The sequence below is a fragment of the Perognathus longimembris genome, chromosome 1, assembly GCF_023159225.1.
Source record: "Perognathus longimembris pacificus isolate PPM17 chromosome 1, ASM2315922v1, whole genome shotgun sequence".
Taxonomy (NCBI): domain Eukaryota; kingdom Metazoa; phylum Chordata; class Mammalia; order Rodentia; family Heteromyidae; genus Perognathus; species Perognathus longimembris.
Window position 1 is genome coordinate 82,137,198 of NC_063161.1, and position 27,094 is coordinate 82,164,291.

Sequence of the window (27,094 nt, forward strand, 5' to 3'; positions counted from 1 at the left end):
AATCCAGGTGTCATGAAGAAGATGCATATTTAGTGGGGGAATATGACAACCAAACAGAAATGTCTCTCATTACTAAGTAAGAGAAATGGTGAGTCTAATTGGATTCCAAGGGTTTGTACTTCCCCCTTCACTTGGCTCATGCCTTGGGGATCTGACTGTACTCAGAATCTGTTCCAGGGGCCAGGGTGACCCAAAGGAATTAAGTAACAAATTCTCCCATCACTCTAAGAACCTCTACCATCTTTTAAGCCATTTCCCTACCCCAGTTTCTGTTTAGTTGACTGCTACCCAACAAATCCACCTCTCGAAGTCTGAAGAATACACCAAAACTACCATAGTATCAAGTATTGGAATTTGAAAACTTAAGAAGACTCAGTCCTTCTATCAGTCTGTATTGTCTCCATCGTACTTTATTGGGCAGTATCAACTACCCAGGTAACACCCAACTTAACAGACAAGCAAAGTGTGGTGTGTGGGGTCACACAGCTGTGAGATGAAGTGAATTCAAGCAAAAGATTCTGCCCACCATCTCTTAGTATCTCAGGTCTTTGAAGGACATAGACCAGGATCACTGCTGTCAACCCATCTGGCACAGGCAGCCGCCAGGACCTCTACTCCCTAGTACCCTGGGAGATTCCCCTGGAGGTTTTGAATGGTAACAATACCTGACTGATATCGATGGGCTTATCTCGGCTGCCAGTTTGTACCAGGAGTTTGTAAGCCAGGACTCCATCATCTGATCCATTTTTGTAGTTGTTTGGCATGATTTTCCCAGTTTCCCAGTCACTATCAAATGCATCCTGAAGTCCTAGAAAAAGCAAATGCGTGTAACACATGAAAACTTTTAACTAGAATACTCTTAGCCTTAATGATGTGGGCTGGGGGCAGCAGGTAGGACAGGGGACTGATCTGTAGTCTACTTTCCCTTTAAGCAATACTTCTGGAATTTTCATGAATGAACTACAGGTTGCTAATTAATCATTGCTCAAAAGCGGGAAGGAAACAGACATGCATATTTTCCCTTAAAAAATAATATAGCTCTGTTTCTTTTCCCCAATGGCTATTCCAACAAGAGAAAGCAAGAAGGGAGAGAAAGACACACACCAGGCTCATTAACCATTTCATGTCACACAGGGAGCCATAGGTTCTTCAATACAAGCAGAAATTCCACTCAGAGGACAAAAACAGTCAAGCCCCCAACTTCAAACAGCAAGGCAGCTGCTTCTGGAGCCCAGGGTGAGCGAACACGATTCTGTCAATTTGATCCATCTGTTCAACTTGTGGAGCTAACACAAGCTGTGGGATCCGCTGCCAGGTTGTGTAAAGATCACAGCCAACACCTATTCACTCTCAACTGCTCCCTGCCTCTCTGCCACCCTTCCTTCCAAGTGGGGGTGTGGAGGACAGAGAGGGAGGAAGGGAGGGAAGGATCCCCTGCATGGAGAAATACCTCAGAGGGTAAATTTGGATCAGATTTTGAGAACAGGAAGCCACAGGCCAATACAAGGAGGCTCTGTGAGAACAGATGACAAACCACAAGCCTGGGGCAGGGGAAGGAAAGAGCTTTCTAGGCTTGGGGGATGGGCGAGCCCACCAGTCCACCACACACAGCTGCACTTGGCCTCTGTAATCAAAACCATCATTACAGACCTGACGGTTTGGCTACAGCTGTAAAGAGATAAGCATGTTGGAAGAGAAAACAGGGCCCTGGTGACCCAGCCTTAGGCTCTGAGTGCTGGCTGGTGTACATACTCCCTGAACACCCCCTTTCTCTGCTTCCCCCCAGTCACCTCCCAAGAAGATCTTCCAAGCCCCAGCAGCATAGGAAACCCCCGCCTTGGAACAAGTTGGACATGTGTGAGGTTAGACTGGTAAGAAGGGAGAAGGTTTTACTTCATTTCAGGACATGTCTTAGATGACTTCAAAGACCAAGGGGAAAAAAAGTGATTCCACGAATAAACATTTGGGGAATTGGAGTGGAGGGAGGTGGGCAGACTCTTTTTCCTCTCCTCCCCTACTTTCTTTAAAAACAACCCCTCTTTCTGACATTGCTGTGGGCATTGTTTTTATGGGAACAATTTAGGGAATGAGGACCCTGGGCTCAGTGGTGAAAGGAGGCCCCTGTTATGGGGTGGGTGAGGAGAAGGCAGGAGAGACCACCAGGATGGCTGCTGGCCTCCCACCCGTCAGACAGACAGCAAGGCATGCACACAAACAGTACTGAACAGATGTTGTTTTATGACCTCAAGTGCCCCTCCCCATCCTGTTTTTTGGAATTTTTTTTTTTTAAAGCAGAGGAGAAATAACAACTGACCCCCAATTCTTCGCCCCAGATCTCCCCTACCTCTCAAATGAGTCCTGGTCTGTTTCCTAAGCCATCATAACATTTTCATCATTCAAGGACTTGCACTGTATTCAACATTTTTTCCCTCCTGATCTGTTACTCTGAGAACAGCTCCTGCTTAGCAGGCACTAGATTATTCTAGGCCTTCCACGCCTGTTACCCCTTGTTCAGTTCCAACGACCACCCTGTGAGACAGGCCCATTGGTATTATCATTTCATCTTTATAGATGAGGAAACTGAGGCTTGGAAAGTAAAAGTGAAGTACTCTTATTAAGACTACCCAGTAAGTAAGGAGCTGAGCTTTGAGTGCAGGCAGCCAGAGTTTGCATGAACTACTAATTGCCAGAAACGTCTCCAGGATGCACTGTGGTATCCTGAATGAATCACTGAAGGCACAAATGACATTAGCAAAGGGAACTCTGGAAGCTTTGAGATACCTTAGGGTGTACGAAGGAATAAAGATCAGATTTGGGGAGGTCAGTCCTGCTGACCATTCAGCTTAATGCATTTCCATCCTGTTGGTCCTAGAGGTACAATTTACTCTACCAGAGGCCCACAGATGGGGAGACACAGTAATGGATTTTGTCGAAGGCTTGTCTTTTTCAAAATTAGTTTAATATTTTCTGGCTAATTACCCAGAAGCTCAAGGAACAGTACGCTTGATTGAGTATAGGCACAACACCGGATACAAAACAAGGACAAAATTTTGCTTCTACTGCCTCTTGGCCAACATTTTATATTCTAACAAATGTACAATGTCCAAAAGAACTAGTAGATCTTACCCGTTATATATACATATATGTGTGTATATATATGTATATATGTATCAAAACCTAAAATTTCCTCATTAAACCTCCTTCATAAAGCATTTAATATTGAAAATAATATTCTTAAAGTTCTAGTCCAAAAGAACAATGCAAATATAATGACACTTTAAAAAGACAATATTAAACCAGATGCTGGTGGCTCACAACTGTAATACTAGCTACTCAGGAGACTGAGATCTGAGGATCACGGTTCAAAGCCAGCCCAGGCAAGAAAGTCCTGAGACTCTTATCTCCAATGAACCACTCAAAAATCAGAAGTGGAGCTGTGGCTCCAAGAGACAGAGTGCTAGCCTTGAGCAAAAAGTGCCTAGGCCCTGAGTTCAAGCCCCAAGGCGCCCCCCCCCAAAAAAAAGAAAAAGAAAAAAAGAAAAAATATTAATCTAAATATTGTTTGCATAATCCAATATAATTTTTTAAAATATGATGTATTTAAGATGCATAATATGACTTTATCTTCATCTTATGTATGTTTTAAAATGACATAAGACAATTTCCATGTTAACCATTATATATATTTAGAAGTAAAACAAAGAATTATTAGTATATTGATAAAGACCAATGAGATGACATAGTTTAAATGGAAACTCCATTTTTTTTTAAAAGCAACAAAACAAACAAAAAAGCCAGGAACTGATGGCTCACACCTATAATTCTAGCTACTCTGGAGGCTGAGATCTTGGTTTAAAGCCAGCAGGGCAGGAAGGTCTGTGAGACTCTTTATCTCCAATTAAGCACCAAAAAGCTGGAAGTAGAGCTGTGGCTTAAGTTGTAGAGCACTAGCCTTGAGCAAAGGAAAGTTTAGGGATAAACACCCAGGCCCTGAGTTCAAGCCTAGGATTAACATCCCTCCCCCACCCCACCAAAAAAAAAAAAAAAACAACCAAAATAAACCCCAAACAAACAAAAAAATCACAACCAAAACCAAAAACAAAGAAGCTCATCTCAACTTAAGCACCACACGAAAATATTTGGAAGTTGACTTAAGGATGTTTCCTTGAAGGAAGTATTCAAAGAACAACCATTCAAGGCCTGCAAATGTCTAAACAGCCAATGGCCCTCATATCTGTGTGGAGTGCTCTGCTTAGCCTCTTAAGGGGCAGACGCAGAATTCCAGGGCTGGCTGAGCCTCTGACTCATTGGCATGCAAGGATCTAACATGATCTAGTTGGGTGTTGTTCACCTAGAAATCAAAACAATATTTAAATGCACCTTAAAAAATACATTTGCACATCCGAATGCTTTAAGTCTTTCAAGGGATGCAAGTATAGACATCATCTACAATGCCATCTAAGAAGATTAGCCTTCTGCATTACTTAGAGACAATGCCCCGCGCCCCCTTCCCAACCTTGGCCTAATACACCATCCGTATTGAATGTCTAAAGCAATGGCTGAAGACACTGAAGCACATTCTACAATAACCCTCCTCTGCACAATCGCTGATCTCCTCCTCCCTCAGCACACAGCAGATCTCTTTGTCACTTGTGGCAAGTTATTTGCATGTCTTTGGTGAATGTGGAGAAAATGAAAAGCAGGGAATGTCCCAACTGTCTGGTTCTCTTACCCTCACTACCGAAAAACCAGAGCTGTCACAACTAAGTGTAAAAAATTAAGACTTGGAAAAAATTCAAGTTAACCCCATGAGAATGTTAAAAAGTAATAATAATCATGTCATGCTCTCTTCAACTTCCTCCAAAACAAAATTCGTGTGTGAACAAAATTCTCCTAACTGAGCTGAAAGAATTTAGAAACTATACTGACCCAATTTCAACCATAGTCAAGTTGTTTACCATCTCAGGAAAATCAGCTGCCTAATCTTTCCATAACAGTATATTGACTTAAGACCCAAAAAGGCACTTAAATCTGTGTTTAGACAAGCATAATTAAGTGGGAAATTAAGACAATCAGTTGGATAATCCAAGCCAAAAAATGTTGAGGCCATAATTATTTGGGAATTCAAGTAAAAGCATTTTTGCTTGAATTGTGTGGATAATTATCCTGATTTGCAAAATGTTGCATGTGTCAACAAAGAAGAATAAATGAACAGATGTTCCTGGAATCACTGAATACATTTATATTCAGTCAGTTAGCAGTTAGGAGCAAATTTACATCATTTTTCCCCATTCAGTTGACTAATATTTCCTAGAAATGTTCCTGAAAACCAAGAAACCAAGAAATGCATTTTTTAAAGCAGCATTTGATCACTTATGAAGTACTAAAATGTGACTAAGGAAAGATAAATGTACTTCATTCACCCAGTCAAAAAATGGTCAAAATGAAACTGAAGGGAAAGCATGAACATGATGATAATGATGTCACTGTAGGTTCAGTGACTAAAACAGGTGCTTTACAGTAGAGCATGAGGGAGCAGGTGGGGAGGTGGGACACAGGTGTGAGAAATATGTCCCTCTCAATTTTGCTATGAATTTAACATTGCTCTAAAACTAAAGTCATTTGTTTGTTTGCTTATTTATTTATTTTTGGTGCCATTACTGGGGCCTGAACTCAGGGCCTCAAGCTCTCCCTTTAGCTTTGGTGCTTAAGGCCCTCAGTGTGTTCTACTTTCACTTTGGGCCTTTTGCTGGTTAAGCAGAGATAAGAATCTCTGCTTAAGAATCTTCCCAGGTTGGTTTGAAACCTGAGATCCTCAGATCTCAGCTTCCAGAGAAGCTAGGATTATACTCATGAGCTACGGGTACCAGGCCTATTAAAAATGTAAGATGGCCAAAATACTAAATATTGAATTATATCCACTGCTGACTCTATAAAGTAACTGGATGCAGTAGGTTATCATTTGACAGTCAGCCCAGACATGCCTTTTTGATTTGACTTGGTCATTACATTAGCCACTATTCCAAAAGAAAGAACAACAAAAGCAACCAGACTCCAAATTTTATAACATACCTCCCCCGTCCTTCCTAGGCTCATAAATTCTTACAAAAGTTCCTGAGTCACCTGTGGTTTTACAGGTGAAAGCCAGATACGGGCAGTGGGGTGGGGGGTGGGGGTGGGGGGAGGGGGGACTCCTGCAGAAACAGCCTCTATAAGATGTTTAAGCAACACTTACAAGTCAGCGAAATATATCAGGGTTACTTTCAGATCTTACAGATTAAACCAAGTTAAGAAGGGACCTGTAGAAAGTGAACGTGCAAAAGTTGCAATGGTGACTGAGGACAGCCAAGTGGCAGTGCCTTACCTTGGAGCCAGTCTCTGAAGTAGTGCAGCCACATTTTAGGAAGTTGCTTGTTTTCTTCCAACATGACATACTTCACATTACTGAAACTCTTGTGAAGGTCATAAAGTAAGTGCTGGATATTAGGGTAGTCTGCTTTTTGGGTGACTATATACATGTTGTAGAAGGAAAAGTATTTGAACTGTGCAGCAATAAAGTCATATTCTCTCGTTTCCCGAGGGACAATGTCTGTCAGGTCCAGCCCATCCCTCACTCGAGTGGTCCCATAGAGGCTGACTCCTAGTAAGCCCAGGAAGAGGAGGATCACCATAACCTGCAACAGAACGGGAAGCACAAGGTCAGATCCCAAGCAAGATCCGAGATTCTTCCTTGACAAACATCAGCTGTTTATTTTTTCTTTTACTATATACCACACTGGCAGATTTAGCATGTAGCGTTCATTCTCCCAAATGAGGGCAGGAGGTGCGTAGGATCATAGCAATTACATTTTTAAGTACCTTCACAAATAAATAGAGAGATGACCTGAATTCCTAGAAAAACTTGCTACATAGAATTTCACTCCTTCAGACATGCACTTATTAAATGTAAGCTTTGCATGGATTGGCTTTGAGGCTTGAAGTGCCAGTTCTAAGCCTTCAACTCAACTGTTTCTTAGTTTTATTGTTTTTTTGCTCAAGTTGATACTCTACCACTTGAGCCATACTTCTACTTCTGGTTTTTGAGTGGTTAACTGGAGATAAGCCTGGACTGACTTTGAACTGCAGTACTCAGATCTCAGACTCCTAAGCTTTCAAGCATGAACAAGAAAAGTAGATGGAAGCAATCTGATAACTTTCAAAGGAGCTGATCTGGTACTTTTCAGAGATAGGACGAAGAGTTGGATATTGTGGCAGGTTACCTTGGCTTTTGGTTTCAAGAGGAATGGAGCATAGTGCTTCTCTGCAAAGGAGGAAAGAGTCCACTTGGTGCAGGGGGGCTCAAGGCAGTGGAGGCTGGAATCGGAGAACTGGGACAGCAGGTCCCTGGTGGAGCTGGTACTCTCGGGGCTCTGGCAGCTGAGGGTGTCCTGGGTGACAGTGACGGGCTGTACTGATATCTCGGATCGCGGCTCGGCAGTGGTATAATACACGTGGGTGTGAGGGTCATACTCTGTGCGAAGCTGGACAGTGGACTGCATGGTGATGTGTGTTTCATGGGCGAAGCTGTGGCTGCTGTAGGGCGGTGGGGGGCTGTAGCGGGTGTTACTGTGAGGCTCCGTGTAGGCCTGAGGCTCAACCTGAATCACTCTGCTGACGCAGGGGCTGAAAGATGGGGAGTACATTGCAAGGTACGGCTACAAGGAAACTATACCTTCATTTTTGTCAAAAGCAGATACTACTCAATTACACAGACAATTTAACTCAGCAGACATCACCTGGTTGATGGAGACAGACATAACTTATTTCATTGAGGCCAAATGGATGATTAATCCTCAACTTGGCTTGCTTGATGAAGAACCCCTTCAAAGCCTAATCCCTCCCCCCGAAAAAGACCTTAAAAACAAGCAGAGCAAAAACAAAAAGCAAACCACCACTACCCTATGGTTTTTCTAGATACGTGTTTTTTTTTTTTTCATGCTTTCTCTGTGCTAATCAAATCCATCAGCAGTACTGGTTCATGAAAGAGGGGGGAAAAAGTCTACCTGCATCAGTGTCAAAGATGGTGAGAAGATGCAGTTGGGAAAGGGAAGACACATAGGGCCCAGAAGTCCCCTAGAAGCAGCCTCTGTCCAGTATCCCCCCTACTTCCATCCATCACAGCAGTCTAAATCCTTCCTGCTATATTCTCTGCTGAGTCCAAGGATTCTTCCAACAGCATCACTTGGTACCCAACCAATAAAGGCCACACCAGCCCAAAAAATGTACCTTGTAAAGCAGCAGAAAATATCCAATCTCCTGTCCTCACGTCGATACAAATCCATGCTGAGAATTGCAGGGAAAATGAGCAGCACCATGGCAAAATTAAACACCACCACCACTGCAGCCTGGGAGCAAGGAGAAAAAAAAGCTTAGGCCACCCACCAACATTCCACCAATCATAACATGGCTTTGAAAATAAAGATGCTTTTAAAAAAAATTTTGGCGGTTGCAGGGTTTGAAGTAAGGGCCTGGGCATTGTCCCTGATCCTCTTTGTGTTCAAGGGTAGTGCTCTACCACTTGAGCCACAGTGCCACTTCTTGTTTTTTGAGTGGTTAAATGGAAATAAGAGTCTCAAAGAGGTTTTTCTGCCCAAGCTGGCTTTGAACTGTGGTCCTGGGATCTCAGCCTCCTGAGTAGCTAGGATTATAGGCCTGAGTCACTGGTGCCCAGCTTAACGATGCTATTAAACAGTATTTTCTTTCACCATCTTTTTGCAGAAATTATCAAAGCAGGAGTAGATCCTGGCCAAAGGAACCCTTTCACTAAAACAGAATCGCATCATTCAGATCCTTCCGATCATTAATAACTTGATATATTAGAAGTCTGTCATGTGGGTGCGCGCACGCACACACACACACACACAAACTGAACTATTATCTTGCAAGTAGCTTAACCACACAAGTCTACAAAGGCAGAACAGAAAAAATGCTTGAGATGTTTTATTTCAAAACAGAAACATTTCCCTCCTTTCAGAATATTTCTGAGAGCTCATGAAGCCCCAATTTTACACTTGAAATTTTGCACATAAAATGAATGAAGTATATCAAAATGTCACCTTTAAAACACAAAATAAAATTTCACATGTGTCCCCTGAGGTTTTAATAGGCACATTCCGAAGAGCCTCAAGGGCAGTCTGTGGGGTGTGCAAGCAAGTAACTGCAAAGGTCAAGGAGAGTTAAGCAGAAAGAAATTCCTGTGTGTGATTATAGTACGTAGAATAAATAAGTACAGATTCAAAAGTCACTCCATAACCTAGAATAAACATGGGGCTAGATTCTGCAGTGCTTGGGCAAATCTCCTGCTGACCTAGTAAAAATTACAAAATTGGCCTGTTCAGAGGGGAGTCGACAGAAGACCGCTGAAAGGGCTGTCCTGTTCAGAAAAGCAGGGGCAGACGCACACAGGGAAATGGAACTGGAATGCTAAGTAGCCAAGAAATAATCAGAAATTTGTTTGAAAATTAAAAACTCGTAGGAGGTTTTTCAAAGGAGCTCTTCTGAGACCTTCTCAAACTGGGAAGTTGGCTCAGGACAAGGAGAGAACCAGGTTATAACTGGTACTTAACAAAGCCAAAGAGAACTATACAAAAAAGCTTTTGAAATGAACTGTGAATTTATGCTCCAGGTGAAATAGCAAGCTCAAGTTCTGGAGGGATGCCTTTCAATAATAAGTAAACTTCCTGTCAAGTCTACAAAACCAGAAAATGGCTAAGTATGTTCATCTAAAAGTCTTGAAAACACACATCAATTAAAGAACATTGAGCATGTTAATCACCACTCAAATGTGTACAAAAGCACTTTAGAGACCTGTATGAATAAGTATATCACTACTGTGACTGAACAGGTTACCCATGAGATAGATCCCTTTTGAAGTTTGGTAGAGTTCTGGGCACTAGATATGCAGTAAGACAAATTCCTGCTCAAGGATTGACATAGCTAGAGCTACAAACAAGATATAATTGAGGCTGGTAAGTGTAATGATAAAAGAGGGTGGGAAGGAGGGAGGGAAATGAGAGAGAGAAGAAAGAGAGAGAGAAAGAAGGCCTGGGTGGAGAATGGTCAGTCAAGAAGCTGTGAGCAGGGTTTGAAGATGAAAGTGGTCAGACAGGTACAGGAAAGGGTCAGTTGCTTCACTGGAGGAACAAGATAGAGGGGCACACAGGTAGCCCAATCACTCAGACCACCAGGAGAAACCATGGGAGACTATGTAGTTAATACACGATTCCCACAGCAACTGGGAGGCAGACATTCTTTTTGTTGTTGTTTTTGTTTTTTTGTTGGCTGTAGGTCTTCAACTGTCCCTGAGTTTTTTTGCTCAAGGTAAGCACTCTACCACTTTGAGCCATAGCTTTACTTCCAGTTTTCAGGTGATTAACTGGAGAGCCACACAGATTTTACTGCCTGGGCTGGCTTCAAACTGCTATCATCAGATTTCAGCCTACCAAGCAGCTAGGACTATAGGCATGAGCCATCAGTGCCCGGCCCAGACATTTACAATTCAGACACTATTCCCTAATAAAGACCTTGAAGCTTAGAACAGCACGAGTGTTGCCTGCCAGAAGATATCCAGAAAATGAGATATAAAAGGGAAGATGAGAACTGAAAGCTCATGTTAGATCTGTTCACCCCCTGAGAGAATGTGCTTGCTTAGGTTAGGACTCCTGACCACAGGGAATGCTGAAGAATAGGTGTGATGCTAAAGGAGATTCTCCAGAAAAAAACCTAACATGCTGGGGGCTGAATCCTGATTAGCTTTTAAAAATTACAGTCATATTTATAATTGAGGAATGGATGTAGAAAATAAACCCTAGGTTTCTCACTTTGGGCAGAAGTATAAGAGGAGGAGAGCAAAGCCACATAAGTATATATAAGCAAGCACATGTGGCCTGCATGCTGGTTAGGGCAACACAGAGGCTTTTCATAGGTGCTGGGAAATGTTTGAGAGTTCTGACAGGCGTCTTGCTGTGTCTACTGAAATGGAAATGCAGGAATGAGCTCAGACTGACACTCAGAGCAATGTCCCATCTAACTTACTTTCTAGTACTATATTCCATATATACAGAAAAATATTTCCTGAAAACAGTAGAACTTAGACATCTCCTAAGTCTACCACAGTAATAAAATAAGGATTCTCGCTAAGACAGAAGGGTCTTTGAAAAAACCAAAGGAAGTCTAAGAAATACTAAAGAAATCAGAAAAGAAAAAGATCTAAAATCAATTCTAGTTACTAGTACCTAAGAGAAATTTTCCTACTCCTAGAGTTTCTACGAAGTCCAAATGGGACACGTGGAGAAACATCCCAGTCAAAAATCTTTTACCAGGTTGGAGTACAGCACTTGACCAACATGTGTGAGGCTGGGCTGGGAATATGGCCTAGTGGTAAAGTGCTCATCTCATATACATGAAGCCCTGGGTTCGATTCCTCAGCACCACATATATAGAAAAGGCCAGAAGTGGCGCTGTGGCTCAAGTGGTAGAGTGCTAGCCTTGAGCAAAAAGAAGCCAGGGACAGTGCTCAGGCTCTGAGTTCAAGCCCCAGGACTGGCAAAAAAAAAAAAAAACAACACAAAAAAACCACAAACAAACAAACAAAAAAATGCATGAGGCTCTGTGCTAGCAAGCCAACATCACTGTGTTAACCAGCATAGCTCTAGGGCAGAATACGGGTCCAGAAGAAGCAACGTTTGGACAGGTAGATGATGGTTGATAAAGTTAAGACACTTTCTTCAGGGAGGAGGGAGGAACTTAGTATTATGGTCAGGCTAGGAAATGGGAAGTTTCACAAGGAATCTGCAGGTCATATGGATTTATAACTGCACAGAACACTACTTTGGGTCTTTCCCTTTTGATGCTTAATTCTGCAGCATCCTGAAAATATAAACATGAATGAATACCCAGAGTCAAAACTTAATATAGGTCAGTAAAGGACAGAGAAGCTACAAAGTGGTCAATCTTGAATACCAATATGTATAAAAGGAAACTAGGGTGGCATTTTTGATGGCCTAAGGGAGGAAAATGTATACTCACACTGTTTCTGGTTTCTCTTGAGCCACAGTATCTGAAAAACTATCTTTTTTTTTTTTTTTTAAATAAATGAGGGCCCTTGCAAGCAGGAAAAGCAATTTTCTGAAGCTGAAACAGCAACGTGGCACAGAAATGCAAAACCAACAGTACTCATTTGATCTCTGTAAGGTGCTTACCTTGGGAGAATTTAGCGTACTGGATTTTCTAAAAGGCTACTCCTCATAAGGAAAACTCATGTAGCTTTCAGACCACCACACCATGGGATACCATTAAGGGACAGTTTGCCTTGATGAACCATCAGTATGTACTGAGAAAGGAAGGAGAGAATGAGAGGAAAAGAAAAAAAGGAGTGTGAGCAGATACAGAACAGAGCAGATATAAGACAGTGAGGGAAAAGGCAGTGGAAAGGATAAAGAGTGAGGAAAGAGGGTCCTACTGTTAAAAAACAAACAAAAATACGCCAGAGAAACTACTCAAATACCAGAACCTACTGCACACAAAACAAGACTGGATTAGACAAGTGTCCAGGCAGATGTAGGGCTATGCAACTGGCAAGCTAAAGCCCCACAGTATCATGAATGTCATGGGCACCTTTCACTTAGCTCTCCTATTACTAGAGTTGGAGATTTTTTATTTTCCTTGTGTTTCAGTCCCAGATTCAGATTAATTTCATCCAGAGTGTACTCACTATTTCTACATGCACTTAGAACAAAAATATGTCCTTCTAGGCCTAACAATTATAGTAATTGGTGATCTTTTCTCATATCTCATTAAGTGTTAAGGAAGACTTACATCTCACAATAAGACCATTCATTGCTAAAGTCTCTATTGGTAATTAGTGAAATGAAACTGCAACATCTTATTGATGTAATGAATAGGAAGATTGAGAAAGCACAATCATTTTGACAAAATTGTAACAACAAAACAAAAACTCAATTCATCACCTGTTACTTTTTCTTTGTGGTCACAATCCTGAGGACTTTTGGTGAGAGTGACCTGGATGTAGTAACAGCAATTTAAAAAGTAACACCAAGGGCATTTCCTTCCATATCTCACCAACATTAGTGTGTATGGAAAGGGACAGAAGAAAGCCAATAGCGCTTTAATCTTTGTTTTAGAAAAGTTAAAATTCACAAAACTTCAATAATATCTTCTGACATTTAAATGCTAGGCAGCTTTGGGTTTATGAAGGCATGTTATCAATTGCTTAGGAATCTACTTCATCTGCCAGGTACTGGGTGGCTTACGCCTGTAATCTTAAGTTAGTCAGGCTGCTGAGATCTGAGGATCCAGGTTCAAAGCCAGCCCAGGCAGTGAAGTTCGTGAGCCTCTTCTCTCCGATTAACCACCAAAAATCCCGAAGTGGAGCTGTGGCTCAAGTGGTAGACCACCAGTGTGGAGCAAAATAAAGCTCAGAGACAGTATGTAGGACCTGAGTTTAAGACTCACGACCAGCATTAAAAAAAAAAAAAAATCTACTTCATCTGCTAAATGCTCTCAGGATTCCTGTCCTGAGTTTCACATAGCTTTCAGGCAATGCCAGTAACCGCATCCCACTGGGGAACTAGCTCTCCATGCTTATACAGGCTGTCTCCTTGGGAAAATACTCCTGATGGCTTCTGGGTGTGAAAGGCTTAAGTAGATCAAAACCATCAACATATTCTACACAAAACAGTGAGAGGCATGTTCAATTTGCTTGCTCAGCCTGAAAAGGGTGTAGGAAACCCAAAGGAAAGAGAAGAGGGGTCAGGAAGGAACAGAGGCCAACTAAGGAAAAGGAGGTGGGTAACAAACTATGCAGGAAATTCTCCAAGGTGGGAAATGGGCAATACCTCTTTGTACAATGCTATCTGATATTCAATCTTTAATTACTGTCTAGTCTTGAGCTGCATACAACCTCATCTTCATACATCAGGAAAACATCTGCATGATTGCCTTGGATTGGGGCTACAACTGCCTCAGGGAAGATGGAAGAATATCTAGGAGGAGAACAGCAGAGGGTTGTCTAGAAGTAGAGAGGGCACAGCCAAAATGCTAGCTGCAATATGGATGAATCTGGAGCAGGACACAGAGTGGCCCCTGGTCCCACTTGACTTGAACTATATACAGCACAGTATAGTAACTGTACAGTAACAGTCATCAGGCATATAGGGTATGAAAGAAAAGAAAAGAATCTAAGTGTTACAGTTCAAAGAACTTAACCCGCTGAACAAAGCCAAGTACTGGCATCTTCCTTATTCCAAAGCAGTAGTAACATAAACACCTAAGTCAAGAACAAGCAGACTGGGGATGCTGACTACCGGAGTGCTGCTCAGTATCATCAATTTGTTACTGGAAACTCACCTGGAGGGAGAAGGCTCTCAGAGCAGGGATTGGGATTAATGCAGCCATGAAGAAGGCAGTGACATTGCTGATGGAAGTGAGGGCCACGCTGGCTCCTGTGCGCTTGAGGCACTCCCCGGTCCTGTCCTGAGGAGGAGAAATCACAGCACTGATAGCCGCACTGGGCCTGAGCTGCCCCTTAGCGCACATGGACAACTCAGGTATGTGGCAAAGTAACACAGGTATAGTTTCTAATGCTGACGTTAGAAGACAAGCAGTAGGTACACAGATCCCTTAACCCTGTCACCAGCCTCAGTACAACCTCTGTTGTTAAATGCTCTTTAGCTTGGTGGCTAAAGCAGAAATTATGAGATAATGATGTAAGTGGAGACAAATAGAGAAAACCTCAGGGTAGCAAATGTGGGCCATGGAAAAGGGGTAGCAATTAGCATATAGCATTACATTAAAACACTCAAATGGAGCACTGGGGACTCCCACAGCTAACTCAAGTCCTGTGATTCTTCTACCTTGTGTTATTTGTAGTCTGACTAGGGGGTGAACTATTTCCTGGGCTAGATGAGGAAAAACAATTTTTTTTTGAAGGACTAACACTATAAATCATTGAGTACTTCAGGTATCCCCAAAGTTTTCCTCTTTTAATTTGCTCTTACCTCAAATGGGATCCTTTTATTCTGTCCTGTTTCACTAAATGCATGTGCCAAGAGAAAAACATCATCCACGCCAACACCAAGAGCAAGAAATGGCAAAACCTGCAGTGAGAACAGAACACGACAACATTAGACCAGGAGGAGACAACACACATCATTCTAAAGCTACATAAACAATGTCCTCCATGCTCCCTAAGAGCCTCCTACAGGGGAGTTATTGTAACTCACAGTGAACGATTTATATTATCTGAAAATTTATACCCCTCCCATCCAAGTTTCCCAGTTTTGGCTTATGGTGGCTCGAATGCTTTAACTTCTAAAGTCCAGGACTTGATTTAAGTTAGTAAATGAGAAGCAACCTAATTCATCTAAATTTTAGATTCTAAAGCAATGGTTCTTAAGAGTGACCTCTGATAACATCACTAGGACTGATTAGATGCAAATTCTCAGTTCTCACTCCACACCTATGGAATTAGACACTCTGAGCATGAGATCCAACCATTTGAGTTTTCACAAGCCCTTTTAAATGCCCCTCAGAGCTTGAGGGTCCTATTGCTCTAAGTGAAGCTTCTCTACTCATCAGCAAACCTTGCAGATTTCTTACTGCATCCCCTTTGGTCCACTGAGATCCAGTCTGCCCCTAAACAAGTGGTGTTCCAGTGGTAAGGACACACGGGAGGAGTCAGTGGGCTGAGTACTGGTCAAGGGACTGAGGATGAGGGAGGGCTCCTATAGTACCTGAGTTGTTGCAGCGTTAAAGGAAATCCCGATCAATGAGCACAGGCCCAATCCTGCAGCCACTGACAGTGCAACCAACAGGACGCCAGCCAGCCCCACGGCACCCTGGGACTTGGAGCAGTCCCAGCGCAGCATGGTTAAACAGGCATAGGCAAGCTGCAAGCAGAACAATGGGGGAGGGGAAGGGATGAAGGCATGAAGGGGAGGAGAGAGAAAGGGTGGGGGAAGACACAAAACAAACAGCCAAACATTAGAATGTATAATGATTCTAATGTTTCCCCCCCACATACCCATTGCCCCAAATCCAAAGGAAGAACTTATTAAATCCAGCAATCACAAAACTTTACAGACATGACACAAAATGATACAAGTCAAAGATAGAGGAAAAAATGCTTTACATATGATCGATCACTCATTTAAACCATTATGAAACAGTTCTCTCTGTCTTGAATGCATGTGTATGTGAAGAGCTGTTAAAAAGCAGGAACGGTCATGAAAAGGTAAAAACTAAATTAACCAGACTAGATCAAACCAAGACACCCCTTCCCTTCCCGCCCCCACTCCCCGACCTCCAAACAAGAATTGATTGTTACCATCAGTAAGTAGCCACTGGCCACTCGGATGACGCTGACATCAGAGAAGGATTTTAGAATGTCGTCCAGGGTTGTGGTGGTGAAGGAGAGCACCTTTTGAGTGGAGTTCTGGGCAACACTTTGATGAACCACCTGTGGTCACAATGTAAGGCTGAATTTCCAAGTGGGATTACAAGTTTCAACAAGCTTCAACAGAACAGGCCTTGGGAGACCCATCTCTCTCTTTTTTCTGAGGCATTAGCAAAAATTCCTTTGTGGCTCAGGTGGACAGAACAGAAGAGGTGGTTGAACTTGGACTAATATTAATGGACCCTGAGACTGGGACAATGAGAGCTGTTGCTAATCAGGGGAGAATGGGTGTGTATTGAGTGGTATAATCAGAATTCACTTAGAGTGCTTTATTCACTTCAAACCTAAGACTACTATTCTCCTCTCCATACCCCTACAACTAATTTGTGGTCCCATCAGTTTCCCCTAATCCAAAACAACTCATTCTTACAGGCTCTGTCCCCCACCCCCATTTGCTGGCCACTTTTAAAAGGTCACATGCAGCTCGGTAGAGGTCACTGCTTGGGAAACAAAGGCCAGCCCCTTGTCACATGACCTGACCAAGGCGCCTGCAGCTGTGAACAGAGTCTATGCCTTGCTAATGCTTTCCAGACACCTTTCCTTGGCTCACCAAGTGTTTCTTTAAGCATTGCTAATACATGAGCTCTGGAGTTCACAAGTGGTGATTAAACATATTTTGGTGCATCCCAATTAGAATGAGACATTATGCTAAGACTTTCAGCACCCAGGTAAATAAAAACAAGTTTGCAGCCCATCAAGTTCCCAAAATTATAATCTGCATTAAACACAAGTCTAGCAAAAGTTAGGCCTGCTGGTGCACACCTGTAATGCCAGGATTGGGCAGACTGAGGCAGCTGGATCTCAAGTTTGAGGCTAGCTTAGTCTATATAGCTGGCCTCAAAAAAAAACACAGCAAATTAAAAACCAGAAGGTAAAATGTTTTCAAAAGTGGTGAAAAAGACAGTAGTAACTACCAAGTGTCCTGGATTCAAAGGTGGACTCACCTCAACATATGTCCTCTGCCAAGCCTCCAGGATGGCTGCTGCTTTGTTCTCGTTCCAGTTGATGTGCGAGACATAGTCGTAGCCCTTGAAGTGCTCATACATTTGCTTGGGAGTCATTAACTGGAACATGGTCTGCAGGGCGTGGGCGCTGTAATGGGGTAAAGGGGTAGAGGGTGGGAAAGCACATCAACATTCTCCAGAAGCAGTTTTCACAGTGTGAAAATCCCAACTGAGCCCCTCCCCAGCTCTTATGGAGTTCCTTCCTTCTTTCTATGTGACCACATGTTTCCATTCAAACAGGACCAGGATGGTTATTTTATTAAATAGATTGATGTTCCATATTAAAGGTGTAACCTTACCAACCTTTTACAGATAGACCCCAAAATTAAATTAATAGGCAATTTCCTTTCTCAGTTTCTATTCCATAAAACAGGAAGGGGAGAGGAGTAGATAGCTTGACCAGATACACTGGGCTCAGCCATGTACACTAGCCATGCAGAAATCTCAGACACTGGCTTTCCCAAGGGAGAAACCTCAGACAAAACACCTGACACTTGGCTGACCACGGTCCATGAGTTCACAAAGGATAACCCGGATAATTCTTATTTAGCCTTTCTTTCTTGGTCTTTTTCTTTTAACAGTATGTGACATTACTCAGCTCACATTATTCAACTCTATACACCAGGACTGGGGTTTCTGGGCCTGCAGGATACTTGCCTCTCTATAATAGGCAGATCTAAAAACCTTAAAGTCAACAACTACAGTATGGATGAAAACTACAAATCTATCCTAGAAAAATTCCTCACAAGTTACCTTTTTCAAGCTGGTCTGGTTTGCTAATATTCCCTAATATTCAATTTCACTGGACAGCTAGCTAAGATCACAGTGAAGTATGAGTACAAATAGCCTTGCAGATGTCAGAGGGGAAGTGGTTTTCAGGAAAGGAGGGAAAGAAATGGATGGCCTGGGTTTTATTCTGTGTGTTAGATTACCTGACAAGATGTCCAGTGCTGTTCTTGACTGTACCACCCACAATCAGCTCCTCCTGCCAGTGCATATACTTTTTCGATAATCCATGACACCCACCATTCAAAACAAGGGCCATATCAAGAGGCTAAAATAAAAAGACAGCCACATAATTACGGGAATTAGTAGGCAGGTCACATGCCTTGTTAAAATCCAGTGCATTAAGAGCTTGTTTGTTTCAGAGAGAACATTAATAACAAGGCTAATGAGAGGTGTATGGCAAATCTTACAGCAAAATTTAGCTCTACAAACACACTTAGATCTATAGGCAAAAAAAAAAAAAAGAATAGTAGAGACAAATGAAATCTTTAAAATGAAAATAATCAAGAGAACTATAAATGGAAACAGCTTTTTTTCTGCCCCTTGTAAGAACAATCACTGGGCAAACTCACTCTGGTTGAATTCTTGTTGGGGGCTGTGGCAGGGCAATCTGGATCGGCTGGATTGAGGCAGGGACGGTCCATATACCCATGGCCAACCTCAGCCTTATTCAGCATTTCCTCCCAACTGTCCACTTGATAGTTTATTTTCTTTAACTCTTCTAGGAATTCCAAAGGGTCAAAGTTGGTCCACCGCAAAGGAGGTTTACCTCTGTGAAAGAAATCAGGGGGTTGAGACCATGAAAGAAAAATAAAAGCAGCTCCCCAAATGACAGGACAGGAAAATAACAAGTCTGCATACTTTGCATCTGTGTATTTCCATGGGCTTTTTGGTAATAATGCTGTAATTACGAGACTTTGATGTTAAATAACTACATAAATAAATAGAATAAACACTCCTTTCCAGTAAAACTGCATGAAAACATAGGTCAGGAAAATAATTCATATCTGAAGCCAGAAAGCAGGCAGAAGTCTTCCAAATTAACAAAAGCACCAGAGAATCTTAATTGCCAGTATATTACATTCATTATCTTAAAAAAAAAGCCAATAGGTACTTCTAAGCAGAATATTGACGTCTAATTTATTTTTAAAAAGACAGAATCACAATGTCAAATTAGCACTTGTCCACCTAATAAGTGCTTTGCAAATGCCATCAATCAAAATATTTGATCTTTGTTACATTGAACAATTCTATACTTATGAGCTCTCTCTGACAGCCTGGCAATCAGGCAGGGGAGCCCCCTGTGGCCTCTGCCATCACCACCATCACAGCCACTTCCCCCCACACTCACTTTTGAATTTGTGCTGTTGACAGACCAGAAAGGCTTTTGGCTGCCTGTTATGTGGTTCAAACCACACTGTAGCTGCTTAACCAGGCTGAAGTCATTATTCAGAGTCTCCCAACCAGAAAACACAAAACCCCTTATTTCCCATCTAAAACTGTACACTGAAGGTCAGGGGATGGCAACTGCAAATTGCTTTTGCAGATATGTACAAGCCAGGAAGGAAACAATAACCCAAGCACTCACTCTTGCATAATTAACTGAAAATGTCTACCCTGATTAACAATCATTGTTTAAATGATGAGGTATGTATAATATGCAACTGCTAGACTAGGAAGCATCTTCTACCATGACCTTCAAAGATAGTGCATTTCCCTTTAAATGTCATTAATGTGATCTGAAGAAGGGTTAATACTTTACTTCCCAGGAAGATCTCAAACTTAACTTTAAATATTTAACTTTGACATGTACCCAACAATGCGCCTCTTAAAAAACCAAAACAGTAAAGTAAGCTGAAGGTCTTAGTGCCTGGTCTGCATAACTGCAAACATTTTATAAAGAGTTAAAAAAAAATCACACACACTCTGCAATAATTTGCATTTTATTTGCATATAAATAGACTGGTAAAAGTGAATGAAATTTAATGATGCCTACAGAACTTTTTTTTGAAAAGAGGAGAAACATTCTGCTGAAGTCCCCTCTTCTCCCCCACTATTCATTCAAAAAAATGCAGATGGAATTTCAATGGATTTACTTCTTGTCCAAAACTGAAGTGGAATAAATAATAATAAGCAACACCAGAAACACTGAGTCCTAGAGTTTAGAAATGAGAAGACACAATTGTACTTACAGGAGGTATGCTGTCCCAGACTGCAGCTTTGCCCCTTCCCAGAAGCAGTCCAAAGGCGTAATAATTAAACAAGGGTAAAGATATTCTATTATCTGTCAAAGTGATAAAAAAAAAACAACACAAAACAGGCCATGCATTAGGCTGACAACATACTTCTCGGGTGTTTTTTGAGAATTTGAGGCATTTTTTTTAATTAAAAAGAAAATATACCTGATCCATGTAACCTGTTTCTGTGATAAGTTCTCCTGATTTGTAACACAAATGTTCCAATTTCCATTGCCTATTGGAATGAAAAGCAGAGGCAAGATTTTCTTATTTAATAAAGGAAATTAGTACAAAATCAGAACAAGAGAACATATGAAAAGAATAGCAATTTCGATCACTTTTAAGCATCTGTCAAAACGAGCAGAGCATTTGCCAAGTACAGACCCAGCAAGCTTGCTTTAATGAATAGATAATACTCAATTGTAATTAACATGTTGGGTGTTTATGTAAATGAATGCTACCAAAGTACTTGAAAAGTCTTGTTTTCTTAAGTGTTCTCCCAATAATCTTGTTTACACCATTAATCTGCTTTTCTACATACATTAAACAACTTCAGGCAGCCCAGCTGAATTATCAAATTCAAAATAAGTAGGAACTAAATTAGTGAGGATTATAATGTATGGACATAAATTTGGGGCAGGGGTTATTGCTGTCCTTTTTATTGGCAGATAATGTTCTTATTCATGGGTGGTGTCTGAAACAAACTTTCCTGCTTTTAACCATGAATGTTATAAACACCTTCCAGGTAATTAAGGTGTACTGTACTGCCAGTCTTGTTTACAGAAGTAACATAAAATACACTGATCAAGGATTAATTCAAAGTTTTGCCATGTCTAGAAGAATGGTATATAATAAGCCCACGCATGTATTAGGTGGATAATGCCCAACCTGAAAAATAAGAGGAAATTACTTAGAAACTGTGAAGATGGGAAATCCAAGGGAAAAATATTAAAATGAAAGGCTCTCCAATCTCCTCTCTTTTACTGGTCTCCAATGGGAGGCCTGACTGCATCTAAAGGAATGGACTTTGCCCTTTTCCCTGGACCTCCTTTCAGAATTTTCCCATCTGTCTCTCAGAGCCCTTTTGAAATATCACCTTCCAGCACTGATGAAAATGACCCCTTCCTCCAGAGTACTGGCTCCTGACACCTGGAACCTCTGTGGTAACATTGCCCATGCTTGGCGAGGGTCATGCCTATCTACACAAATGCCATTTTTCTCTCTAAAAGCTGACCCCTTTGCCCTCACACCTGCCGGCTTGTGCATGTGTGTATGTGTGCATGTATTTATGTATGTGTGTGCACAAAGATACAAATTTTAATTCTGTACAACATCAATATAGAGTAAGCAACACAGTAGATTGTCAGTGTCTATTTCTTGATCAACTATTATTTATGCTTGTTTGAGAAGGGTTACAATCACTTGTCTTGGAGCCAGAAGAAAGGTCTGAAATCATATGAACCTGCACAAATAATCAATTTTTTCACTAAAAAAATGTATAGACAGAACTATGTATATGTTTGATAAAGTTCATTCCAGTGCTGCCAGGCACAAGTGGCTCATGCCTGTAAACCCAGTTACTTGGGGGATTGAGAATGGAATGGTTACAGTTCCAGGCCAAACTGGGTAGGAATCAGGCTAGTCTGGGCAGAAAATTTCACAAGACTGCCTCTATGAAGGGAGGCCTGATAATGTAGCATGTGCCTGCAATCCCAGCAATGATAGAACTATAAAAGTAAGCACATAAAAAGTAAGCTCAGGTGGATGCCTGTGAAGGAAACAAGACCCCATCCTAAAAACAACCATGGAAAAAACAGTTCTGAAAGGGTAACTCAGTGATATTGTGTCAATTTATCAATCAATCACAAGACTTGGAGTTCAAACTCCAGTTATATCAAAGGAAAAGAAGGAAGTTCATTCTGATGCACAAAATCTCAAGGGCCATCTTAAGCTAAGAATTCATTTTACAGAGCTTTGACTCTTGTCCTGAAGCCTGTGAATAAATAACCAGCTCCCTCAGAGCAGGAGTCCAGCATATTAGGAATGTGTGTGCAAGGCATGTTTAGTGGCTCTGGGCAACCATTTCCAAGATCCTTCATTTGCAAATATTGCCAAATTGCAACTGATGGGCAGGCTAGCTAGAAAGAGTGCTGAAATGCCCCATTTGCATTTTCAAAGCTTTCATACACATACCTAATCTTGTTCAGGAAACCACCGGATAAGAAAGCTCATGTCACCAACGTAAGTTGTTTAGTGATGACCTGTACAAGTGACAGTGATTCCCAGAGTCCAGTCTCAAGCTAGAATGGACCCATGTCCATTCCATGTCAATCCATAGGAGGTAGGAGTTAGTGCACAGCCAAGCACAAATCTTAATTTCATTCTCTTCCTTAGTTCTTCCTGTTTTCTTTTCAAAAATATGCCTAGGCTGCCATTTCCTCAACCCTTCAACTAAGACATGCCAAGAAAGGTTAGCAGAGCAATGAGGGTTAGAGGAAGACCACTGTAGAAATGGAGTTTAGTGATGGCAATCCTCAGACAGTCACTCAGCAAACTTTGAACACTTATCCTATAACCATTGATCAGATGTGTTGTTGCTATCCTGAAGTGACGGGCAGTTCAGATACCAAAAACAAACAAACAAAAAAAGCCAACTGCTGGTTTTGTTCAACTCTTCTCTGATCTTTTTTTTTTTTTTAAGTTTGTTTCCCCTTTATTGTCAAAGTGAAGTACAGAGGGGTTACAGTTTCATATGTAAGGCAGTGAGTACATTTCTTGTTCAACTTGTTACCTCCTCCCTCATTTTACCCCCCGCCTCCCCCTTCTGATCTTTACACATCTTTTACACAGTTAAACTCCATTTTATTCAGCCTGCTAACAAGAATTCCTAGAAAGGCTGAATCACTATATTTATTTTGTGACTCAAACTAGCTGTGGACACAAAGAGAATTAAGATCTTCCTTTGTCTTTCTTGCTTTTTTTCTCTGCATTGATGCTATGTTGACTAAAGGAAGTTCAAAACACAATTTATCCAAAAACAGCTTAAGTAGCAAAGATAATTAATCATGTTAACAAAATGCTCAACTTGAAACAAATCTCAAGCATTGAAATATAACTCATGTATCCAGCCACCCAAGTATATCAGAATCTTACTCACCTGGAGAGTGAAGATACTGAAGATGCAGGTGGCTAATCTGCAAATTCAACATCTTCAATGGGCTAATAATACTCTTGATGCAAAACATTCACAAAATTATTTTTTAAATAAGGTGTCCTTGAAACAAATGAATTTTGTGTTCAACTTTGAATCTAGTCCCCAGTACATCTTATTATATGTATTGCTATTATTACAAAAGCCAAAAATTGTTTGTAACACTTCTGTTCCCAAGCATTTTGATAAGGAATATCCCACTTGCACTGGATGTGTCCCTCCATAAAGGAACCTCCACATCAGCCTCCTCCCTGCCCTTTACCTGTGCAGGTGAATGAAGGTCTTACCTGTTGTACATGTATACGTGGACCCGGCTGGCCTGGAGCGCCGAGTCCAGATGTTGTAGGAGAGCTTCTGTGGTCAGGACATTAGCACCTTCTTCTTTTGGGGTCTGTATCATGAGTTGAGGATTGAACATAGCCTCTTCTCCAATCTTCTGGCGAGTATAATTTAATTCACGACTTACTCGTCCACCAACTGACAAATAGTAAAAAGTTTCTTCAATGAGACCAACAAAAAAACCCAACCAAACAACAACAAAAAAATCACTCCAAACTAACACTGTCTGGTATCTCAGGCACTGACATAAGCTCACACACAATGAATGGACTGGCCATAAAACATGTTAGAGGAGAAACATCCTTCTCACCATTAATGGCAAAATTAATTTTGCAAATGATTAACACTTACAAACACTCAAGTGCATTAGCTATATGGCCTGTCATATGCGTGTATATGTGTGTGTGCATGCGTGTGCACGCAAAGCACACACACTTAAAAAGATGTGTCCCTTGTGCATGTAATATACCCTGTGTCTAAGTGGGGAGGGGCAGGACAACTTGAGACATCTTTCCCTGGCAGACCAGACCAAATAACTGTTACAATTTCTTTCACTTGTATAAACAATGTGCCCTTGCAGCACATTTCAAGATAAATGGCTTCAATTTACACTCTTCTCCTAAGTAATTTGGCAAAGGTAACAAGGAAATGTTTCTCCTCTGTGGAAAAAGAAACAAGGCAAGGTGGCAGGCACACAACTTGCCAGAAGATAATGTGATTCAAGTCAGATACATACAAGAGGAGTAACATATAATTGGTCAGGGCCATCTTGGGCAGTCCCTGGAACTTGGTTTAATCAAGCTCACATAGCCCAGAAAACAGAGGTGCCAGGCTCTAAGTCACCCGAGGGATGTCAGACCGTGACCTGGAATCTTTCCAGGTAATTCAGAACCTGGTGCTGAGACTGACAAGGGCCACTCCACACCAACCTGGCTCCCCAGTAAGATGGAAAAGCTGGACACTCTGGTGATGAGGTACAAGCGACCAAACCATGAAAGCGTTTGGACAAACTTCTTTCTCCTCTCCTTTTCATATCCTTAGGCCCCAGCTTATATTCAGCTATGGTTCTGAACCAAGCCACGTTCACCCATGCTGAGAGGCCTCTTGGAAAGGAAGTTATAGAAAAAGGACCTGCCTTTCTGCTGTGTACATACACTCAGGACATGGGAGGGTGGTCTGCACAGTTCCTAAAGTCACTGATGAGTTGCATTGTTTCTAAAAAGAAAAGAAAAACAGACCTCCAGCCATAGTTTAGAAAGAACTTAAGAGATTGTAACTTTCCCACGAAGAAGAATCCTTTTTCTACAAGTTTAGTATTCAAGGACATAAACATTTGGTTTGGGCAAGTAAATAAGTACTGGGAACAGCGGGGCGTTTAGTTCTCTTGGCATATTTTATAAACAAGAGGGCAGGCTAAAAAGCAAATAATGCCCTCATTAGGAAAACTAGTGCAGAATCAGGGTTGGCAGGACCCTCTGTGCAGGTTCAATAAGATGCCAAGGCTGCTGTGAAACTCTGAGGTGAGGTTTAAAGTGCTGTGCAGAGGAGAAATGTCACCAATTGGTTCATAAACAGTATTAGGGCTAGTGTGCAGACAACTTTGACAAAATGCCAAGGGGAATGGCTGAGGGCTTTGCAGCCATGTTTTAAGTTAGGAAAAAGATAATAGAGGTGGGGATATTGTTCAGAGGTGGAGAGCTTGCCTAGCATGCCCAAGGCCCTGGTTCCATCCCAACAAAACAAAACGCAACATAGGAAACAACTTACAACAGAGCATGCATTTAAATGCTACCCATAGTTCTTTACCATGCAACCCACTAAAGCCGCTTGAAGATTGTCCTACCCATTATGGCAAGAATCACAACACTAACTTTCAACCAATTACCTAGTGAAGTGAGTTGGAACCAACCCACACCCTCTTAGGGTGAAGAAGTTGTTAAAAGTAAGTTAAAAAGCCAATTCTTCGTTCAGAGGTCACTTCCAAAAAGCAAGAGCTATGCATTAAGGATCTCCTCCCAACTTTTGCGTAATCCCTTTCCTTTGTCTCTGGGCAGCATCATACCTAACACCTGAAACCTAGAAATCCTTTCTCTTTCCTCTTGCCTCTCAAACCTTAGTACAACTGAGAAAGCTGCACTTCCTTTTAATTTGATTGAAGCTTACAATTTCAGGTGACTCAAAATTAGGGAGATAAAAAACAACAGGCAGTTAACAGAGCAGGTACTCCCTTCCACTACAGTGACAAGTGCTGTTCCAGAGAGGAGTATCCATTTGTAGCCTGAGCTTGGCCTCAGCCCAGCAGCCACCTGTAACAATGTAAAACTATGTAAGACCCAAAAGGTGAGTGTGCACAAAGGTAACAGAACAAAAACACAAGGGTCAGATTGTTGGGGAAGACATTTACTATACTGCATCGGAAAAGTCTCATAATGAATCAATTGCGTGATCAAAGGTTGGTGGGTTTTCCACCTCAGAAAGGATGTAACTTTTAAGATACAGAATATACTTCCTGGGTTTCATCATATTTTTATGATGTGTATTAAGATAAACACATATATCAATAAAGGTGCACATTTGCTCTTCTACTAGTAATTGGTTAAGGGAGCAACTAGGTAAGACCTTGAATTTTTTGAATTTCCTAAGTCACTGATGCTATATCCTATTTATGACTATGGTATGTTTATTCTTACTTATAATATGGCTATATTTCACCTGGTATTTCAGTTTAGCTAAATATGGATGTCTTTGAAAAATAATTCAATAATAAAGTTTAGCTGCCATCCATTTTGCACTCGTGGGTGCGTACAACATGAATTATGGGGTAAGCAGTGGAAATGCTTAGTGGATAAGATACTCCTCTGCTTTGCTCCAAGAGGCTCACAGTGACATAAAAGGGCAATGCTCAAACAACCCAGGAAGATAATCTTACAGCATGACAAATGCCAAGGAAGAAACAAAGATGCTGGTGATGCCATGTTAGATGGTAGGGAAGGAAGAAGACTCC

At 41.5% G+C, this 27,094-nt stretch overlaps 1 protein-coding gene across 4 annotated transcripts in view; it reads right to left on the reverse strand.

Annotated features, from left to right (window-relative positions):
• Ptch1 (patched 1) overlaps positions 1–27,094 on the reverse strand; it is a 69,821-nt gene that overhangs the window by 18,060 nt on the left and 24,667 nt on the right. For all 4 annotated transcript variants that reach the window (XM_048331072.1, XM_048331059.1, XM_048331052.1 and 1 more), the window contains exons 3-16: positions 24,039–24,228; positions 20,706–20,775; positions 20,496–20,587; positions 18,876–19,074; positions 18,450–18,571; positions 17,458–17,605; positions 16,385–16,516; positions 15,792–15,947; positions 15,057–15,155; positions 14,407–14,532; positions 8,266–8,384; positions 7,260–7,662; positions 6,365–6,674; positions 666–808 (exon numbers count right to left, since the gene is read on the reverse strand). In XM_048331072.1, the coding sequence (XP_048187029.1) occupies positions 666–808; positions 6,365–6,674; positions 7,260–7,662; positions 8,266–8,384; positions 14,407–14,532; positions 15,057–15,155; positions 15,792–15,947; positions 16,385–16,516; positions 17,458–17,605; positions 18,450–18,571; positions 18,876–19,074; positions 20,496–20,587; positions 20,706–20,775; positions 24,039–24,228 (2,309 nt within the window). The remainder of the gene's footprint in view (positions 1–665; positions 809–6,364; positions 6,675–7,259; positions 7,663–8,265; positions 8,385–14,406; positions 14,533–15,056; positions 15,156–15,791; positions 15,948–16,384; positions 16,517–17,457; positions 17,606–18,449; positions 18,572–18,875; positions 19,075–20,495; positions 20,588–20,705; positions 20,776–24,038; positions 24,229–27,094) is intronic.